Below are 22,463 nucleotides of genomic sequence, written 5' to 3' on the forward strand. Positions count from 1 at the left end.
GAACCTTAAGGTTGACCTGCAAACTATGGAGTTCCTAAGTTTTCCTTTTTTCTCTATTTTCTTTTCTGCTTGCTTTAAATCTGCTGTTATTTTTCTATTAAGATAAAAACCACCATTTGGATTCAACAGGTTTTTTGTTTGCAAGCTGTTGAATTTGTATTTATCTCTTGACTAAAGTTGTGGTCTAAAAGCTATAGACTCTTTGGGTATGTGTGTATATTTAAAGGGCCTTTATAATTTCTATTTTATGTTTAATTTGCAATTAAATCCATTTTAATTTCCCACTAGCATATCAGACCTTTTCTCTATTTTATGATATAAATTTTGCCATTTGATTTTCACCTGAGTTGTTTCCTTTAAAGTGCAAATTTAAGGCTATTTAGCTGACAACTGCCTAGGGCAATGAAACAAGTTATCAATAATTTGAAAGTCTAAGATAGGGTGAAAAAAAGCTTTTTATGAAACTGTAAAACATACTTCTATTGGTATGCCTAATATGTCTATGCATTTATGCGTACACAAAGTTTCACTATTAAACATAATAAAAGAGCTCTAAATTGCTTGAGAAAATAAAAGCACTTGAATCAAATCCTTTATCAGGAAAAAAGACTAGTCAAATGCTTTTTCAAGTTGACGTAAGTAAAATCTTTAATAAATAAGCTAGCTTTAAAATTATTGGTAAAGAAATATTAGCAATGTCTTAAGAATTGCCAGCATACAGTTTCATTTACATTTATTAAGCAATTTCATCCTTATCCCTGCCAATTACTATAAGGTGTAAAAATTTGGCACAGGATTACAAAATTATAAGCCCAGCCCAAGATAGAATGATGTTTGCTTATGCAATTTTTAATACATAAGACATTGATATTGGTTTAACGAAAATAGCTACATCTTGAATTTAGTAAGATTACCATAACTTCTAATCTTGAGGCGTTAGGCAGTGTAGTCCACAGGCAGTAAGGTTTGATTTGGGAAAGGACTCTTACTGTCTTTGTTTCAAAGCTGAACTATAAACTAGCTTCCTCCCAAAGTTAGTTTGGCCTATGCTCAGGAACGAACAAGGATAGCTTGGAGGTCAGAAGCAAGGTGGGGTCAGTTAAGTCAGATGTTTTTCACTGCCTCAGTTTTAATTTTGCAATGGTGGTTTCGTAACTTTACATGATGACTATTGCAGTTTTCATAAATAATCTAGGTAAATGACTAAAAATAATTAGGCAAATGTAATGGGATAAATGCTTGTAGATAAACATCATAATTTGGAATCTAAAGTTATATTAAATAATAGATATTTCATTATTTGGGTATTTTTCAATAAAAATATATTGTAGGAAAATATTCTTTCTTAAAAAAAGTGTCCATTTCAAAAAGGAGAACAATTTTTGTCTAATTTAATGCTTATTTAAAGGTTATGTATAAAACAAGGTAAAAGGAATCAGGAAATCATAGAGAAGTAAAGTTTATAAAAAGAGGTTTAATTTTTTTTTTTTTTGGTAAGAAAGCTTAAAGAGAAATAATTTTATATGAGAAAGAATCTTGTATAGTACATTGAGTCCCAGAATAAAGTGGCTGGTTGTTTAAGAAAGAGGGATGCAAGGATTTTCCCCAAGACGGCTGAATAAGAACAGCTCCAGCGTACAGTTCCCAGCGAGCATGACGCAGAATGGGGGTGATCTCCACATTTCCAACTGAGGTACCAGGTTCATTTCATGCGGACTGATTAGACAATGGGTGCAGCCCAAGGAGGGCGAGTCAAAGCAGGGTGGAGCATCGCCTCACCCAGGAAGTACAAGAGATGGGAGAACTCCCTCTCCTAGCCAAGAGAAGCCATTAGGGACTTTTCCTGAAACTCTGGCCTCTGGCTTAGATACTGCACTTTTCCCACGGTCTTCACAACCCAGAGACCAGGAGATTCCCTCTGGTGCCTACAACACCAGCACCCCAAGTTTCTAGCACAAAACTGGTTGTTTTAGCTGCAGTTTTTTTTTCCCTTCTTCTCATACCCCAGTGGCGTCTGCAACGCCAGTGAGACAGAACTGCTCATTCCCCTGACAAAGGGAGCTGAAGCCAGGGAGCCAAGTGATCTGGCTTGGTAGGTCCCACCCACATGAAGACAAGCAAGCTAAGATCCACTGGCTTGAAATTCTTGAAGCCAGCACAGCAGTCTGAGCTGACATGTTGGAGCTCACTGCAGGGAAAGATGTCCACCATTGCTGAGACTCAGGGAGGCAGTTTTAATCTCACCTGTGTAAACAAAGTCACTGGGAAGTTTACACAGCAACTGGGCAGAGCCCACAGCAGCTCAGCAAGGCCTCTGCAGGGAGACTGTCACTAGACTCCCTTCATGCTGGGCAGGGCATCTGTGAAAATAGGCAGCAGTCTGTCAGGTACTTATAAATAAAGCCCCCACCTTCCTGGAACCGAGCACCTGGGAAAAGGGAGGGTTGTGGGTTCAGCTTCAGCAGACTTAGATATCCCTGCCCAGAACAGCACTTGCACTCTAATAAGGGACAAACTGCCTCCTTAAGTGGCTCCCTGACTTTTGTCTATCCTGACAGAGAGACACCTCCCAGCAGGGGCTGACAGACACCTCATACAGGAGAGCTCTGGCTGGCATCTGGTGGGTACCCTTCCAGGACAAAGCTACCAGAGGAAGGAACGGGCAGCAATCTGCTATTCTGTAGCCCCCACTGGTGATTCCCAGGCAAGCAGAGTTTAGAGTGAACCTCCAGAAAACTCCAGCAGACCTGCAGCAGAGGGGTCTGTTAGAAGGAAAACTAACAAACAGCAATTGTTTCAACATCAACAGAAAGGAATCCACTCAGAGACACCATCCAAAGGTCACCAACTTCAAAGCCCAAAGGTAGATAAATCCATGAAGATGGGAAGAAACCAGCATGAACAGGCTGAATTTTCCAAAAACCAGAACACTTCTTCTACTCCAAGGGATTGCAACTCCTCATCAGCAAGGGAACAAAATTGGATGGAGAATGAGTTTGATGAACTGACAGAAGCAGGCTTCAGAAGATGGGTAATAACAAACTTCTCAGAGCTAAAGGAGCATGTTCTAACCCAATGCAAGGAAGTGAAGAACCTTGAACAACGGACAAAATGCTGTCTAGAATAACCAGCATAGAGAAGAACATAAACAACTTGATGAAGCTGAAAAACACAGCACAAGAACTTCGTGACGCATACAAAAGTTTCAATAGCTGAATCAATCAAGTGGAAGAAATGATATCAGAGACTGAAGATCAACTCAGTGAAATAAAGCAAGAAGGCAAGATTAGAGAAAAAAAAGTGAAAAGAAATGAACAAAGCCTCCAAGAAATATGGTATTATATGAAAAGACCAAATCTACGTTTGATCAATGTACCTGAAAGTGATGGGGAGAATGAAACCAAGTTGGAAAACACTCTCTAGGATATTATCCAGGAGAACTTCCCCAACCCAGCAAAGCAGGCCATTCAAATTCAGGAAATACAGAGACCACCACAAAGATATTCCTCAAGAAGAGCAACCCCAAGACACATAATTGTCAGATTTACCAGGGATGAAATGAAGGAAAAAATGCTAAGGGCAGCCAGAGAGAAAGCTCGGGTTATCCACAAAGGGAAGCCCATCAGACTCACAGCGGATCTCTCAGCAGAAACCATACAAGCTAGAAGAGAGTGGGGGGGCCAATATTCAACATCCTTAAAGAAAAGAATTATCAACCCAGAATTTCATATTCAGCCAAACTAAGCTTCATAAGGCAAGGAGAAATAAAATCCTTTACAGACAAGCAACTGCTGAGAGATTTTGTCACCACCAGGCCTGCCTTACAAGAGCTCCTGAAGGAAGCACTAAACATGGAAAGGAACAACCAGTACCAGCCACTGCACTGGTCTGTACACCAAACTGTAAAGACCATCAACATACTATAAATAAACTACATCAGCTAATGGGCAAACAACCAGCTAGCATCAAAATGGGAGGATCAAATTCACACATAACAATATTCATCTTAAATGTGAATGGGCTAAATGCCCCAATCAAGACACAAACTGGCAAACTGGATAGTCAAGACCCATCGGTGTGCTGTATTCAGAAGACTAATCTCATGTGCAAAGACACATATAGGCTGAAAATAAAGAGATGGAGGAAGATTTATCAAGCAAATGGAGAGAGGAAAAAAAAAAGCAGTTGCAATCCTAGTATCTGATAAAAGAGACTGTAAACCAACAAAGATCAAAACAGACAAAGGAGGACATTACATAATGGTAAAGGGATCAATGCAACAAGAAGAGCTAACTTTCCTAAATATATATGCAAGCAATACAGGAGCACCCGGCTACATAAAGCAAGTTCTTAATAACCTACAAAGAGACGCAGACTCCCACACAGTAATAGTGGAAGACTTTAACACCCCACTGTCAATATTAGACAGATCAATGAAACAGAAAATTAACAAGGATATCCAGGACTTGAACTCAGATCTGGACCAAGCAGACCTAATGGACATCTTGAGAACTCTCCACCCCAAATCCACAGAATATACATTCTTCTCAGCACTATGTTGCTTTCTAAAATTGACCACACAATTAAAAGTATAACACTCCACAGCAAATGCAAAAGAATAGAAATCATAACAGTCTCTCAGACCACAGTGCAATAAAATTAGAACTAAGGATTAAGAAACTCGCTCAAAACCGCACAACTACATGGAAACTGAACAACCTGCTCCTGAATGACGACAGGGTAATGAAATAAAGGCAGAAATAAAGATGTGTGGGTGGGAGGCCCTGCAAGTGCTGAGACAAGGGTCTGAAGCCTCAGCCTGTTCCCATATAAATACTGAACTAGAAAAGAATTAGAGATATAGTCACATAGTTATTCCTATAATCATAATCACATATTCATATGTAATCATATATATATATATATATATTCAATATAACCTTTTAATTTTACTCATGATTCCTGGGTCATGAAGCATGGCACTGAAGTAACAGTGTCAAAGAGGCGATCCTGAGGCAAGACGCCCTCTGTCACACCCGTGGAAGAGCTGCTGGAGGGTGCCCTGGCTGTGCGCAGCGCCGGGGCCGGGAAAACACTCACTGTTGAGACAGCTATGGAAGGAGACGTCCAAGATGTCTACCTCCTCTGAGGAGTTAGGAGAAAACTCCGTTCCCCCAAGCTCTTGCAGTAGGCCTGGTGACTGTCAGGGAGGCCTGCAGACATCTGGGGACTTAATTGTCTCTATGTGACGCTGTGCTTCAGCGGTCGTGTTCTGTGTCTACTTCCATGTTCCTTCTCACCTGGTTCCTCTCTTTTTCTTAGAAGATAAAAATTAGTAAAAGTAACAAATCTTAATGTCTTTGTTCTTTCTTGACAAGAACAGAAAAAATGCTGACGCATTAGGTTTTCTCCTTGCCTCAGCTACTTGAAAGTCCTGGGCCCCTGTCTCCGAGACACGTGATTTATCTGACCCTATCACTAACCGCCAATGACTTGCCCTACCTGCCCTGCCTCTGGCTTTGTATGCAATAAAAGTCAGAGCGACCAGACACTCGGGGCCACTGCTGGACTCTGTGCTTTGGCTGGCAGTAGACCCCTGGACCTAAACTCCCTTTCTCTTGATCTCTGTGTCTCGTGTCTTTATTTCCACAGTTTCTCATTTCCGCACCAGTAGAGAGGGACTCATAGGACCTTGTAGGGGTGGACCCTACAATTTTCTTTGAAACCAATGAGAACAAAGACACAACATACCAGAATCTCTGGGACACATTTAAAGCAGTGTCTAGAGGGAAGTTTATAGCACTAAATGCCCACAAGAGAAATGAGGAAAGATCTAAAATCGAATCCTAATATCACAATTAAAAAAACTAGAGGAGCAAGATAAAACAAATTCAAAAGCTAGCAGAAGACAAGAAAAAACTATGATCAGAGCAGAACTGTAGGAAACAGAGACACAAAAAAGTTCAAAAAAAAAAAATCAGTAAACCCAGGAGCTAGTTTTTTTGAAAAGATCAACAAAATAGATAGACCACCAACCAGACTAATAAAAAAGAAAAGAGAGAAGAATCAAACAGATGCAATTAAAAAATGATAAAGGTAATCACCATCGATCCCAGAGAAATACAAACTACCACCAGAGAAAACTACAAACACCTCTACGCAAATAAACCAGTCAATCTAGAAGGAATGGATAAATTTCTGGACACATACACCCTCCCAAGTCTAAACTAAGAATAATTTGAATCCCTGAATAGACCAATTAAACAAGGTCTGAAATTGAGGCAGGAATTAATAGCCTACCAACCAAAAAGGGTCGGGACCAGACGGGTTCACAACCAAATTCTACTAGAGGTACAAAGAGGAGCTGGTGCCATTCTTTCTGAGACGATTCCAAACAATAGAAAAAGAGGGAATCCTCCCTAACTCATTTTATGAGACCAACATCATCCTGATACTGAAACCAGGCAGCAACACAACTAAAAAAGAAAATTTCAGCCGGGCGCGGTGGCTCAAGCCTTTAATCCCAGCACTTTGGGACGCTGAGGTGGGTGGATCACGAGGCCGAGACATCGAGATCCTGGTCAACATGGTGAAACCCTGTCTCTACTAAAAATACAAAAAATTAGCTGGGCATGGTGGCACATGCCTGTAATCCCGGCTACTCAGGAGGCTGAGGCAGGAGAATTGCCTGAACCCAGGAGATGGAGGTTGCGGTGAGCCGAGATCGCGCCATTGCACTCCAGCCTGGGTAACAAGAGCGAAACTCCGTCTCAAAAAAAAAAAAAAAAAAGAAAATTTCAGGCCAATATCCATGATGAACATTGACGTGAAAATCCTCAATGAAATATTGGCAAACTGCATCCAACAGCATATCAAAAAGCTTATCCATCACGATCAAGTCAGCTTCATCACTGGGATGCAAGGCTGGTTCAACATATGCAAATCTGTAAATGTAATCAATCACATAAACAAAACCAAAGACAAAAACCACATGATTATATCAACAGATGCAGAGAAGGCCTTCAACAAAATTCAGCAGCTCTTTATGCTAAAGCTCTCAATAAACTAGGTACTGATGGAATGTATCTCAAAATAATAGCTATTTTTGACAAACCCTCAGCCAATATCAAACTGAATGGGCAAAAACTGGAAGCATTCTCTTTGAAAACTGGCACAGGACAAGGATGCTCTCTCTCTCACCACTCCCATTCAGTATAGTATTGGAAGTTCTGACCAGGGCAATCACACAAGAAAAAGAAATAAAGGTATTCAATTAGGAAAAGAGGAAGTCAAATTGTCTCTATTTGCAGATGACATGATTGTATATTTAGAAAACCCCATCATCTCAGCCTAAAATCTCCTTAAGCTGATAAGCAACTTCAGCAAAGTCTTAGGATACAAACTCAATGTGTAAAAATCACAAGCATTCCTATACACCAGTAACAGACAAACAGAGAGTCAAATCATGAGTGAACTCCCATTCACAACTGCTACAAAGAGAATAAAATACCGAGGAATAGAATTAGGGATGTGAAGGACCTCTTCAAGGAGAACTACAAACCACTGCTCAAGGAAATAAGAGAGGGCATAAACAGATGGAAAAACATTCCATGCTCATGGTTAGGAAGAATCAGTATCATGAAAATGGCCACACTGCCCAAAGTAATTTATGGATTCAATGCTATCCCCATCAAGCTACCATTGACTTTCTTCATAGAACTGAAAAAAAAACACCTTAAATTTCATATGGAATCAGAAAAGAGCCCACACAGCCAAGACAATCCTAAGCAAAAAAAAAAAAAACACAAAAAAACCTGGAGGCATCATGCTGCCTGACTTCAAACTATACTACAAAGCTACAGTAATCAAAACAGCATGGTACTGGCACCAAAACAGAGAATACAGACTGATGGAACAGAACAGGGGCCTCAGAAATGACACCACACATCTACAACCAATTGATCTTAGACAAACCTGACAAAAACAAGCAATGGGGAAAGGAGTCCCTATTTAATAAATGGTGTTGGGAAAACTGGCTAGCCATATGCAGAAAGCTGAAACTGGATCCCTTCCTTACACCTTATATAAAAATTAACTCCAGATGAATTAAAGATTTAAACATGAGACCCAGCACCATGAAAAACCTAGAAGAAAATCTAGTCAATACCATTCAGGACGCAGTCACGGGCAAGGACTTCATGACTAAAATACGAAAGGCAGTGGCAACAAAAGCCAAAATAGACAAATGGGATCTAATTAAACTAAAGAGCTTCTGCAAAGCAAAAGAAACTATCATTAGAGCAAGTCAGCAACCAACAGAATGGGAAAAAATTTCTGCAACCTACCCATCTGACAAAGGGCTAACATCCAGAATCTACAAAGAACTTAAACAATTTTACACGAAAAAAAAACCCTATCAAAAACTGGGTAAAGGATACAAACAGACACTTCTCAAAAGAAGACATTTATGCAGTCAGCAAACAAATGAAAAAAAGCTCATCATCACTGGTCATTGGAGAAATGCAAATCAAAACCACACTGAGATACCAACTCATGCCAGTTAGAATGGCGATCATTAAAAAATCAGGAGACAGCAGATGCTGAAGAGCATGTGGAGAAACAGAAACGCTTTTACATTGTTGGTGGGAGTGTAAATTAGTCCTACCATTGTGGAAGACAGTGTAGTGATTCCTCAAGGATCTAGAAATAGAAATACCATCTGAACCAGCAATCCCATTACTGGGTATATACCCAAAGGATTATGAATCACTTCTCTTATAAAGACACCTGCACACATACGTTTATTACGGCACTGTTAACAATAGCAAAGACTTGGAACCAACCCAAATGCCCATCAATGATAGACTGGATAAAGAAAATGTAGCACATATACACCATGGAATTCTATGCAGCTATAAAACGGATGAGTTCATGTCCTTTGCAGGGACATGTATAAAGCTGGAAACCATCATTCTCAGCAAACTGACACAAGAACAGAAAACCAATCACTGCACTTTCTCACTCATAAGTGGGTGCTGAACAATGAAAACACATAGACACAGGGAGGGGAACATCATACACTGGGGCCTGTTGGGGGGGTGGGGGACTAGGAGAAGGATAGCAGGGAGGTTCGGGGCTAGGGGAGGGATAGCATTAGGAGAAACACCTGTTGTAGATGACAGGGTGATGGATGCAGCAAACCACCATGGCACGTGTATGTTCTGTACATGTACCCCAGAACTTAAAATATAATTAAAAAAAAAAAGTAAAAAAATAGAAAGAAAGAAAGAGTGATGCTCAGGACAAACCACAAAGTTCAAGCATATTATGAATGGTCTGTATAAGCCACAATAAAAGGATTTACAGAAAAAAAAAAAAAAAACTTCTATATGATCAAGTTGTCTATAATGAAAGGGAAACTATAATACTCTTTCTAGAGATTGGGCTTGATGTAGAAAAATTATTCTTGCTACACTGTATAGACATCATCAGGCCAAGAAATAATACAGCAAATCAGTACTACCAAGACTTGTCTTTAGTAAAAATGAAAAACTGGAGAGAAAAATTGTGTTTCAAAAACTACAGTACACCTATTTTTAGATTCCAGTCTTGCCTGTTTTTCAATTTTTATTATTTTTTACAGTTTGGACCAAATTCTAATTTTTCGTGGCTACAAGTCTTCAAAATAATGTTTTCAATTTTTTGCCTTCCTTTTTCCCCACACCTGGCTAATACTTGCATTTTTAGTAGAGACAGGGTTTCACTGTGTTGTCCAGGCTGGTCCTGAACTCCTGACCTCAAGTGATCCACCTAGCTTGGCCTCCTAAAGTGCTGGGATTACAGGCCTGCTCCATTGTGCCCAGCTTCAACATTCAGTTTTAAAATGACTTCTTGTAAATAACACTTGGTTTTTTAATCTTTGAATCTTGTTCTTTTAATGGGAGACTTAAATCTTCTTATGTTTACTGTAATCACCGACATACAACAATTCTATTTCTTCCATCTTACTTTTCATTCTTTTCCCTCATTTTTATTCATTTTCTATTTGTCCCTGTGTTAGCTTAGTATACTTCTTAACACTCTAGCCCCTCCTGTCCCTCTGCACCCTGATACACGGTTTTAGGATACTCTGGCTCCCCCTCACAGATGGGACCTTTGGAACACTGACCTTTCTCTTCACTGCCAACTCCTTGACCTTGCTGAGTTAGTTCCGCGCTCTTCATTTATCATAATTAGGTCTATTCTAATTCATGTGCTGCTTAGAGTACTTGCTTTTTAACTTTTTTTTTTTTTTTTCTGAGACAGATTCTTGCTTTGTTGCCAGGCTGGAGTGCAGTGGCATGATCTGGGCTCACTGCAACCTCTGCTTCCTGGATGCAAGTGATTCTCCTGTCTCAGCCTCCCAAGTAGCTGGGATCACAGGTGCAAGCCACCATGCCCAGCTAATTTTTCCATTTTTAGTAGAGACAGGGTTTCACCATGTTGGCCAGGCTGGACTTGAACTCCTACCTGGCTTCAAGTGATCTGCCAGCCTTGGCCTCCCAAAATGTTGGGAATACAGGTGTGAGCCATTGCTCTCAGACACTTACGAATACTTTCTCCAGTATTTCTGTCACATGGAGTATATGGATGATGATCTCTGAATTTGCTTATTGGCCGATCCTTGAAAGGTAACTAACATCTTGGGTTGTAGTGCTCTTCCTTTTAGCTATTATTCCATAGTCTCATCCAGTTTTGCAATCTGATACATGTTTTTTGTTGTTGTTGTTTAAATGTATAAGAAATTTTTCTTGAAGGGCAGGTAGCTTAGCATTGCTTCTGTAACCTACAGGTTAAGGAGTTATACTCAGATCTGTGTTGTGGGCCCTTTCTCACCAAACGTACAAAACTCTGTGTGTCCTTTCAACTGGTAAATTAAAGTTGATCCTTAGAGAAAGTTATTTTTAATTTAATTTTTAATTTAATTAATTAATTAAATTAAAAATTAAATTAATTAAAAATTAAATTAATTAATTTTGATTAATTAAAAATTAAAAATCTTATTTTTAATTTAATTTTCTCCTCTGTGTTCTTTCTCTCCTTTCAGTAATTTATTAGTCTCATATCAAGTTTCCTGAGTCTATCTGCTCAGTCTCTATTTTCCTCATACCTTATCTTTGTAATTTTGTTACTCTCATTGAGTTGCTTCTTCCACTCAGTCTGCCAGGTTACAAATTTGGTTCTGAACAATGGCATCCTTTCCTTCAACTCACCTACTACATTTTATAGTTAAGAAATATGTTTGTGGCTGGAGGTGGTGGCTCATACCTATAATCCCAGCACTTTGGGAAGCCAAAGTGGGAGAACTGCTTAAGGCCAGGAGTTCAAGACCGGCCTGCTCAACATAGCAAGACCTTGTCTCTACAAAAAAAATTAAAATTTAAAAAAAATTTGGCAGGGGCTGGTGGTACGCCCCTGTAGTCTTAGCTACCTACTTGGGTGGCTGAGGTGGAAAGACCCCTTGAGTTCAGGAGTTCAGTGTTACACTGAGCTATGATGGTAACATTGAACCTCAGCCTTGGTGATGGAGCAAGGACTGTCTCTTTAAAAAACAAACACAAAAAAGTTTTGTTTTGTTTTGTTTTGTTTTTGTAGAGACAGGGTTTCACCCTGTTGGCCCAGGTGATCTGGAACTCCTGACCTCAGGTGACCCACCCCCCTTGGCCTCCCAAAGTGCTGGCATTACAGGTGTGAGCCACCACGCCTGGTCAGAAGTATGTTTTTTAGTCCTAGAAAATCTTTTTGTGCATTGGGGATCGGCAGGGGAAGGACGACACTACACTGAATTTCCTTAATGCTCCTTTACTTTTTTTGTTGAAGTTGTTACCTGGCTCCTAGAAAACCTCAGACACTTTTATGTATTTCTTTGCCCAATGAGGATCATGTCTGAGTATTAAAGTACCCTAAATAGCAGCACTCCACAAGGATTTTCTACACTGTGGGGGCCAGTGATTACAAGAGAAGATTATCAGTACCATCCTGAGACAGAGACCACACTGAGGTAGAGGAAAAGATTTCTCTCTGGCATCTCTCGACTCTTCCAAACTCAGGAATAGGGAAGCCACAAACTTCCTGCTAAGCTAGTATTTAGCTTCATGGGGGTTCAAGAAGACCAGGCATCCTCACATGGGACAAATGTTTAACTTACTCCCAGGATTCCACTATGTCCCGATTCTTACCCAAGTACTCTTCACATTAATAAGAGAGGAAGCCCTGTATCTGCTTTTCCTAGCAGTCTGCCTTAGAACCAAAGACAGCACTCCCACCTAGTTACCACTTGGTTCAGGTTGTGACAGACAGATGGGAGCTTAGCATGGATATGGATGGGAAGCAAAATTCACTTCAAGTTGCCATCTTCCCAGAACTTTCTCTGTGCCTAGGCCTAAATCTGTAAAATCTTTAAAAGTTGAATATTTCTATACCTTAGATTAAAACATAAAATGTAGTCTTATGCTTCAGAAAAAGATGAAAATTAGTCAAGTAACTTTGCCAAAATATCTTCTTGAAAATATATATACACATGTACATATACACACACACATATTTATATATTTTTATATAAATATATATAATTATACATATATTTATATATAATACATATATTTATATATAATTATATATATTTTATATATATATACATATATATATATTGGTAGACATGGGGTTTCGCCTTGAATCAACCAAGGAAGAAAACTAAATGAAAAAAATAATAATCTGAATGCATTCTATATTGATTTAGCATCTGTAAAATTTGGTTTCAATAAATGGGGGAATATTCGACAAATGATACTTTTGTAAAATGGTAAGTCAGTTGGTAAAAATAAAGCTGGATCCCCAGTCATCAAAATAAATTCCAGATGAATAAAAAATACAAATGTTAAAACACACAAAAGCACTAGAAGGAAGCAGTATGGAACTTCTTTTGTGATCTTCAGAAAGAATTAGGTCTTTCTAAGCATAACACATCCTAAAATCCTGAAGTTATAAAAGATTAATAAATTTGGCTAAGGATTAAAAACACATGTATGACAGAACAAAGTTAATGTCAAAGAGATACTCAGCAATTAAAAAGAAATAAACTTTTGATACATACAACATGAATCTCAAAAATATTAGGCTAAGTGAAGAAAACAAAAAAGACTAATGACTGTATGAATCCATTTGTAAGAAAGTCTAGAAGAGGAAAAACTGTAATAATAGAAAGTAGATTGGACTGTGAGTCCCCAAAGGGGCCAGAAGAGGGGACTAACTAAAAGAAACCCAAAGGAATTTTGAGGGGTGATGAAAATGTTCTATATCGTGAGTGCAGTGGTAGTTACGTGACTACATACATTTGTCAAAACTTACTAAATTATACTTAAAATTGGTGACTGTTATTGTATATAAATTATATTCCAACTAAGGCTGACTAAAAAGTTAAATGGAAAAATGTTCACAATATATGTGACTAAGGACTAATTTAATGCAAGTAATTCTTAAAATAGGTAATAAAATAAGAAACAATCTACTAGAAAAAATGTGCAGAGAAAATAAGAAATTCACAGAAGGAAAAATGACAGAGGACCATTAAATTCATGAGGAAATGCCCAACCTCAGTTATACTTTATGAAATGCCTATAAGGCTGGGCACAGTGGCTCATGCCTATAATCCCAGCACTTTGGGAGCCTAAGGCAGGAAGACTGCTTAAGCCGAGGAATTTGAGGTCAGCCTGAGCAAGACAGTGAAACCTCATCTTTACAAAAAATATAAAAATTAGACTGGTGTGGTGGTGCACACCTGTAAGTCCCAGCTACCCAGGAGGCTAACATGGAAGGATCACTTGAGGCTGAGAGGCAGAGTTGCAGTGAGCTGAGATGGTGCTACTGCACGCCAGCCTGGGCAACAGAGTAAGACCCTGCCTCAAAAAATAAAAGCATATCAAACAAGTGACTTACACTTTTTTTTTAACCAATCAGAATGGCAAAGATTAATATATTTGCTAATATCCAGTACTGCAATCTAGGGACATGCACACTTTACCACAAGTTTTCATTTGATGGGAATTTACCAATATCTATTAATGTTTTAAATACATAAATCTTAAAGATATATTTATAACAAACAAATATGCAATAATAACAACACACAATATAGGGCTTCATATACCAGGAATTGTTTTAAGTATTTTATCTGGATTATTTGACTTAATCCTTACGATAATAACCCTAAACAGAAGGTACTTTAATTATTCCCATTTTACAAATGGGAAAATGAAGTTATAAAGGGATTAGATAATTTGACCAAAGTCATATCACTAGTAAGTAGCAGTGCCAGGATTCAAACTTAGGCAGCTTGGCTACAGAATTTATATTCTTAGGTACTATGTTATTCTCCTTCTCTAGAGGGAGAGACTGAAATTCTACAGCATTTGTAACAGCAAAAAACCAAAAAGTCCATCAACAGGGGACTGAGTAAATAAATAAAATCTATACTATGAAATACCAGCTAGGCAGGGTTTGTTAAAAATAAAGTAACATTATGATATTAAATGAAAAACTTACTGCAAGCAATATTTATAGCAAGAACCTATCATAAAACAAAGAAAATAGGAAAAATAATACATACACTTGCACACACAAAGAAAATTTCTGGAAGCTATGCATCAAACTGTGTTTTGTAAATACCACTGACATATAAGGAAGATTAAGGGAAAGAGTTTTATTTTTCATTTTTATTACATTCTGTATTATTTGAATTTTTAAACTATGGAAACAGCAATGTTATTATATTAAAAAAAAACCCACCTAGTTTAAAAACGTAATTATTCTACTTGGTATATTACAACTTTTATGGTATGGATTTACCTTTAGTTCTTGGATTCGCTGGCTTCGTCTGTCTCTTAGATTCTTTAACTCTTTCTCATCCCAGCATCTAGCCTTGTATTTTAAGTCACTTGACCCTCCAGAGATCACTCCAGATTTTAAAAATAATGTTCCATCAAGGGCTACTGTCTGTAAAATTAAAAGTATTTTACCCTGGAGACATGTACATAAAGATAAAAATAAGGACATGATGTGGCAATTTTTACAGCTGAGAATAAAACAGATGAGAAAAGCCACTTAATGAACTTTACTAATAAAATATCTAGTTTATGAAGAGATCCCAAACAAGTAAACCACAAATATAAAACCCATTTCATTAAGGCCCAAAGAAATTCTAGGGAATAAAATTATTGATTTAGTCTTTTATCAATATCTGGGTTGGTTCCAATTTTTCCTATTATACCCAATGGTTCAATGAACAAAGTTTGTACACTCATCATTTCACACATGTAAGTTAATTTATATGCTAAGTTCCTCATAGGTACAAGTGACAGAACTGCCCTTCACAGAACTGCTATAAATTTAAGTTCCCACAGCAGTGAACAGAAGAATCTCTGTCCCTATAAAGTATTACTGAACTTTTTGATGTTGGTCAATCTGACAGGTGAAAATAGTACCTCAGTGTAATTTTAGTGGGTATTTCCCATATGAGTGAGGTTGCATTTTCACATTCAAGAATTTTATTTCCTTTCATGAAAACAAGTTTGTTCATATCCCTTGTCCATTTTCCAACTATATTATTGTTCTTTTCCATAGTGATCTGTAAGAACATTTGCTCTTTACTAAATGCTACAAATACTTTCCCCAGTTTGCCATTTTTCTTTTGATTTTTCTTAGTCTTTGCCATACGGAAACTCTTTGTTAGGTGAATTCATTCATCTTTTACAGCTTTTGGGTTTTTTGTCATATTGGAAAAAGGCCTCCTGCCTCTGAGATTAAGAAAAATTTCCCAGGCCGGGTGCAGTGGTTCACACCTGTAATCTCAGCACTTTGGGAGGCCAAGGCAGGCAGACCACTCGAGGTCAGGAGTTCGAGACCAGCCTGGCCAACATGGTAAAACCCTTTCTCCACTAAAGATACAAAAATTAGCCAGGCATGGTAGGGGGTGCCTGTAATCCTAGCTACTTGGGAGGCAGAGGCAGAAAATCACTTGAACCCGGGAGGCAGAGGTTGCAGTAAGCGGAGATCATACTACTGCACTCCAGCCTGGGTGACAGAGCAAGACTCCACTTCCAAAAGAAAGAAAAAATTTCCCATGGTTTCTCTTAGAAATTTTATGTTTTTACTTTTTACATTAACATTTCTAATTCATTCTAATTTTTGGAATTTATCCTGATACCAGGAATGAAGTTTAGATTAACTATATTTTATTCTAGAGGGTAATCGACAAAGTAGTAACCTGCACATTATTTACTATTGTTTAATACGTGCAATTTTGGAAAAAAAAGTTTTTTCAAAAATTGTCCAGCTACTGACATTTTTCTGGGTCTGCTTTTTGCTTCACCATATTAAAAGGGCACAGTGTAAGTAGATCTTTCTATAATATACGTATTTTAGAGTAACAACCAACCAGTCTACAGGAGAAGAAAACAAGTAATTGTATCTCTGGTTAAAGGGAACGGAGAGAATAATTACATATACGTAAAGAGATTCAGGATTTTAAAATTTTGGTATATAAATTTTAAAAATATGTAAAAACTAAGTTATCACTAAAATATGGTGACCAAATATGGCTAGCAGAATTAATGTAATTCATATTTGTAGTTTATAGATATTGTATGTAGTTTGTATATACTATAGTTTACAAGTAAACCAAAATGTTTAATACTATTTGCAATGTTTAAATAAATAAAATTCTAAAACATGGTATTAAGTATATAGAAAACCAAAAGCAAAAATTCCAGATGAGTCACCAGATGATTTCTATGAAAACGTGACATCTATCCAATTGTTTGACCCAATCTAAAAGAGAAAAGTCTTTCAAAGTCCTGAGATACAGTTAAAATACAAATAAGATACAGCTGATTAAAATTCTGAACTACTGATAAAAATAAGATACAACCAAACTGGGTGAAGAGGTTATTATGAACAAGCTAGAAACCATAAATATTTGTTATATGAAGGAATAAGCAATCATATCTTCATGTGACTTGACTATACAAATCTTCAAATATCAATTCTATGAAATATACAAATATACAAAAGTCAATGTTAGTATAGTTAATTAGGCAGCAAAGTAAGTTAAAACAGTAACTTATTACGCTTGCTTCAATTTAACGTGTAGAAATCAATGGCAGTGATCACATTATGCTTAAGACTATTGATCAGAAACACCAAAATGTATGAAAAGTTAATCATGTTAGATAAGTCAATAAATTTAACACTGGAAATCCTCATGTGTCTTAAGAATTGCCTGCTTTGTGTTTATCTGCAATTCTGGACATTCCAGACTGAATGTGTTAATTGACTAGTAAGTTATAAAATTATAACCAGTTTTTGAGAGCTACTTGCCAGGCACTATAATAGCATTTTACATGTTTACTTAATTTAATTTATGACCCCATAAAACAGGTAATATTATTTCCCCAATTTTAGATGAGAAAACTAAAACGAGTGGTTTACAGACTTCCCAACATTCACGTAATTAATTACTAAGTAGCATCACTGGTCTTAAGTTATAGCTTATACCCTTAAGCATTACATTATACTTCATCATAAATGTAGTTTTTAAAAAAACTATGTCAGATAATTTAAGGAGTTTAACATTGCTCAACTAAATACAAATATAACTAAATACTCTCTATTCAACTGAGAGTAAAATCACACTTATTTTTAAGACCAAAATTATTTCCTCAAGATACCAGTATTCAGTAATCTCATTTTAATTGTGCTTTTTTTTTAGAAATTCAAATACGTTAAACCTTGAACATGCAAAAGGACAGTTAGTATCTCCACTAAATTATGGAAGAATTAACCCAGAGGGTAAAATAGATACCCTAAATCTTTTCCTGGTATCCAAAAACACAGGTACTATATCCAGGGTTCCATATAAGGTTAAAAAAAATAAATGCTTTAGAATATTATTAAAATAAATCTAATTTTCAAAATATAATTTATGATGTTGAGAAATGCTATGAGTTTTTTTTTTTTTCCTAAATTCAGTGGAACATTAGAAAAACCACTGAAGCCATAACCACTTTAAGTTCTAGGCTGGTTCTCTTTAGAAAAAACAACATATAAAAGCATGTATGTTTTTATGTTATAAGCATATAACACATAAAAGCAAATATAAATATTTCTGTGTGTTTGTGTCTATTATGTTGGTCTTTTAAGTACTACTTCAACTTATCCAGAGGTGTGATATAAGCCTCTTTTCTTACTTTCCGTCTTTCAGGTCCACCGAATGCAATATGCCTTGCTTCTTCCACAGTCTCACAAACAAGACCATTTCCACACACAAACTGAATCACTTTCTTCAGCTGAGGAAACTGAGTCTTTATGACATCAATCACCATTTTACAGCCTTTAAGCTCCCTTAATCTTTCATTGATTGGCTTGATCTAAAGAGTTTAAAAATATTTAACATATTAGATACACTGAAGAAAACCCAAATGCTCATGATATTCCTTTTCACAAAATATATAAGCATGGCAGCAAAAGATTAACAGTATGTACCCAGCCGGGTGAGATGGTCATGCCTGTAATCCCAGCACTCTGGGAGGCAGACGCGGGTGGATTCACTTGAGGTCAGGAGTTTAAGACTAGCCTGGCCAACAAGGTGAAACCCCATCTCAAATAAAAATTACAGAAAAATTAACTCAGCATGGTGGCTCACGCCTGTCATCCTAGCTACTCAGGAGGCTGAGGTAGGAGACTCACTTGAACTCGGGAGGCGGAGGTTGCAGTGAGCTGAGATCGTGCTACTGCATTCCAGCCTGGGTGACAGAGTTAGACTCCATCTCAAAAAAAAAAAAAAGTATGTAATTACATAAAATAAAAGTTTGCTAAGAATATGATGAACTATATCCCATCATTGGTTTAGGTAATATTTTTTAAAAACAAAAACTTCATTAAAAGCCAGAAGACATAATTTCCAGATTCAACTCTGTCACTAACTAGTTGGGATAAAACAATGCATAAGAAGTGTCCCCCACATTTAAAATCATAAAATCTAGTGGAAAATAATGCCCATTCAGGTAGGTGTCAAAAGAGTAGCACAACACTATGGAAGTTTAAAAACCACTTTTGGGCAGGGAGTGGTAGCTCACACCTGTAATCCCAGCATTTTGGGAGGCCAAGGCAGGTGGATCACTTGAGGTCAGGAGTTTAAGATCAGTCCAGCCAACATGGTGAAAACCTGTCTCTACTAAAAATATAAAAATTAACCAGATGTGGTGGCACATGCATATAATCCCAGCTACTTGGGAGGCTGAGGCAAGAGAATCACTTGAACCCAGGAGGCAGAGGTCGCAGTGAGCTGAGATCATGCCATTGCACTCCAGCCTGGGCAACAAGAGCGAGACTCTCGTCTCAAAAAACCAAAACACTTTCGACTTAAATGATCAGGAAAGCCTTCAGACCTTCTTAGTCATGACTTTTAGGTTGGGTTTACGACAGATCACAGAAGCGTCTGCAATGTATTATCAAAAACCGGCAAGTATGATCTCACTTTTTAAACAAAACAAAACAAAGCAGAAAACTTACATACAACCAAAATGTGTGTGTATATATATTCACTTGGGAATATATAGTAATATAAATTAAGTGTATGGAGGCAATTTAAAGTAGTTACTATTAAGGAATCGAGCATTATGACGGGGTAGGAGTATTCCCTTTATATTTGATACACTTCTATGTGAGATTTTTTAAAAAATGAGTCTGTCTTGAAAAAAACCTTAAGTGAGAAATAAGTAAAACAGGATTCTAACAGGTAGATGAGTTGGGGTAAAGAGTTTTAGTGAGCAGAAGGTAGCAACAGTGTGGAAGCACAAAAGGGAGATCTGGACCACGAGTAACACCAGCCAGCATTTGCTGAGACTTTTCTCTGTGTAGGTCCTATGCCAGCTGCTTTACATGTAACAATTCCTTGTAGTAATCCAATAAGAACTAATTCTTCTATTTCATACATGGAAAACTGATGCTCAGAAAAATTAAGAATAAGTAAGAGCGGCCGGGCGCGGTGGCTCAAGCCTGTAATCCCAGCACTTTGGGAGGCCGAGGCGGGTGGATCACGAGGTCGAGAGATCGAGACCATCCTGGTCAACATGGTGAAACCCCGTCTCTACTAAAAATACAAAAAATTAGCTGGGCATGGTGGTGCGTGCCTGTAATCCCAGCTACTCAGGAGGCTGAGGCAGGAGAATTGCCTGAACCCAGGAGGTGGAGGTTGCGGTGAGCCGAGATCGCGCCATTGCACTCCAGCCTGGGTAACAAAAGCGAAACTCCGTCTCAAAAAAAAAAAAAAAAAAAAAAAAAAAGAATAAGTAAGAGCTAATTAGAGGTGGGGCTGAGATTCAAACTCAGACCCGTCCAGCTCTAAGGCATGTGCTCTTAACTACTGTGCAGACTGTCTACAATTCAGGGTCTTGACTGGTGAACCAAAGAGAACATTTTCTTAAGTAGTCAATGAAAAATCACTAAAGGATATCAATCATGATACAACAGAGCTCCTGCTTCACGAATTTAGGCTCAGGATATGTTAAGGTATCTCAATACATATCTCAAGCCTCAAAATTTAGTCTTTTCCACAAAGACCTAATATACTGGGTCAAGTATTTACTATTAAGACTGACTTGGCATTACACCAACAGACTATATGTCTTATCCATTTCCTATACTTTGCTATACACAACAAAATATATTGCTGGCTAATAGATAGAGTAATGCACTGCTAGTGCAATGAAATCAAAGTAAGGTAGAATTCTGTAAAAACTAGATAAGGAAGAAATGATATGATATAAAGAAAGAGAGCAGCCACTTGACATTATTCTTTGCTTGACAATGTATTTAACACCAGCCATTTAAATGACATCGAAGCTACAATTTTTTTCAATCACTATGATAGCTTTAGGCAATGAAAACATTCTTTAAAAGACAAGATTTTTATCATTATAAATATAGGCATTATGAAGTTCTTACATCAAGGTAATCTAGAGCGAGGAATGTCTCAGGTTCAGCTCTTTCCTCCTTCAGAAATCGAATACAATCTTTTGCTACCTTTTCAGAGGCAACAACAATGGCAATGATGTAGTGGCCGAAAAGCTTAGTAACAGCCAGCTGATATTTCTTATGAATAGGATGACACAGGTCAAGTAGTCTTCCAAACTTAGCAGGTTTCAAAAAAGGGGAGAAAATCAGATATATTCGTGTGAAATACATAATTCATTGTTTTCCAACATAACAGAGTAGCACAGACAAAAACTAATTTTATAAAATTATATACCTCATCATTAGTGGTTTTACTTAAATAGGCCTAAGTTTCATTATGAAATGTCCATCTAGCTATGTGACACTATATTTTAAAAAAGAGTAATAGAGGGACTAGCCTTACTAAAATATTAAAATATTTTCTAAAACTACTTAATTAGATAATATTCATTCATTTCCTTATCTATTAAACAAAAAATCTTTAAGGCACCTACTATTGCAGGTACTGAGTTAGACACTGGAAAAAACATTAATGAAACAAAGCAGATACTTTCTGACCTCACAGAATTTTTAGTCTAGAGCTAGACAATGACAAAGTAGAGAGTGCTCTGAGGATATTTAGCAAAGATCATGTTGGCATAAGAAGTCCAGGAAGGATTTCCATGAAGTGTCACTTGATCTAAGACCTGAAGAATGATCAAGAATTCATTAGATTGAAGTTCAAAAGCTTTACTAGAAAATGTCTGAATGTCAAGCATCGTGTATCAGTAGTCTCTACAGTATCTAAAGGTTTAATTTTGTATTTTTGGACTGTTTCCTGCATTAGTTAGGTTCTACTTCAGGGATACCATTTTCCTATCATAGACCATCACTGTCTTTCATATTTATCTTTGCTCTAATTATTTAAACGTCTGTCTTTTTCTTCTCCAATAGTTTGTAATGATCTCAAGCCTTTATTCAGGGTCAATAGTTTGATTTTCAGCTGTGTAATCCATTATTTGCTACCTTTTTTTTTTTTTTTAAGAGATGAGGTCTTGCTATGTTGCCCAGGGTGGTCTCAAACTCCTAGGCTCAAGCTATCCTCCTGCCTCAGCCTCTGAGTAACTGAAACTATAGCTGCACACCAGCACACCTGGCAGCTACTTCTAATTTACTAGTATTTCTTATTAATGCTTCTAATTTGTTAATTTGTCTATGTTATTTATTACTTACATGCTAACTATAATTATTCAGTAATAATGCCTGTTCTTGATTTGTTTTCATAGCTTGTATTTTCCTTTTCATCTTATTGTTTTACCTCCTTTTTCTTTCTTTTTTTTTAATATTGAAACGGGGTCTCACTATGTTGCCCAGGCTGGAGTGCAGTGGCTATTCACAGGCGCGATCCCACTACTGATCAGCATGGGAGTTTTTAC

The 22,463-nt window shown here is 37.3% G+C and overlaps 1 protein-coding gene across 2 annotated transcripts in view; it reads right to left on the minus strand.

Moving 5' to 3' along the window:
- SMC1B (structural maintenance of chromosomes 1B) overlaps window positions 1-22,463 on the minus strand; it is an 83,073-nt gene that overhangs the window by 34,212 nt on the left and 26,398 nt on the right. For both annotated transcript variants that reach the window (XM_039463154.2, XM_039463153.2), the window contains exons 10-12: window positions 21,040-21,225; window positions 18,282-18,461; window positions 14,884-15,030 (exon numbers count right to left, since the gene is read on the minus strand). In XM_039463154.2, the coding sequence (XP_039319088.2) occupies window positions 14,884-15,030; window positions 18,282-18,461; window positions 21,040-21,225 (513 nt within the window). The remainder of the gene's footprint in view (window positions 1-14,883; window positions 15,031-18,281; window positions 18,462-21,039; window positions 21,226-22,463) is intronic.

Source organism: Saimiri boliviensis, chromosome 21 (assembly GCF_048565385.1).
Source record: "Saimiri boliviensis isolate mSaiBol1 chromosome 21, mSaiBol1.pri, whole genome shotgun sequence".
Classification (NCBI taxonomy): domain Eukaryota; kingdom Metazoa; phylum Chordata; class Mammalia; order Primates; family Cebidae; genus Saimiri; species Saimiri boliviensis.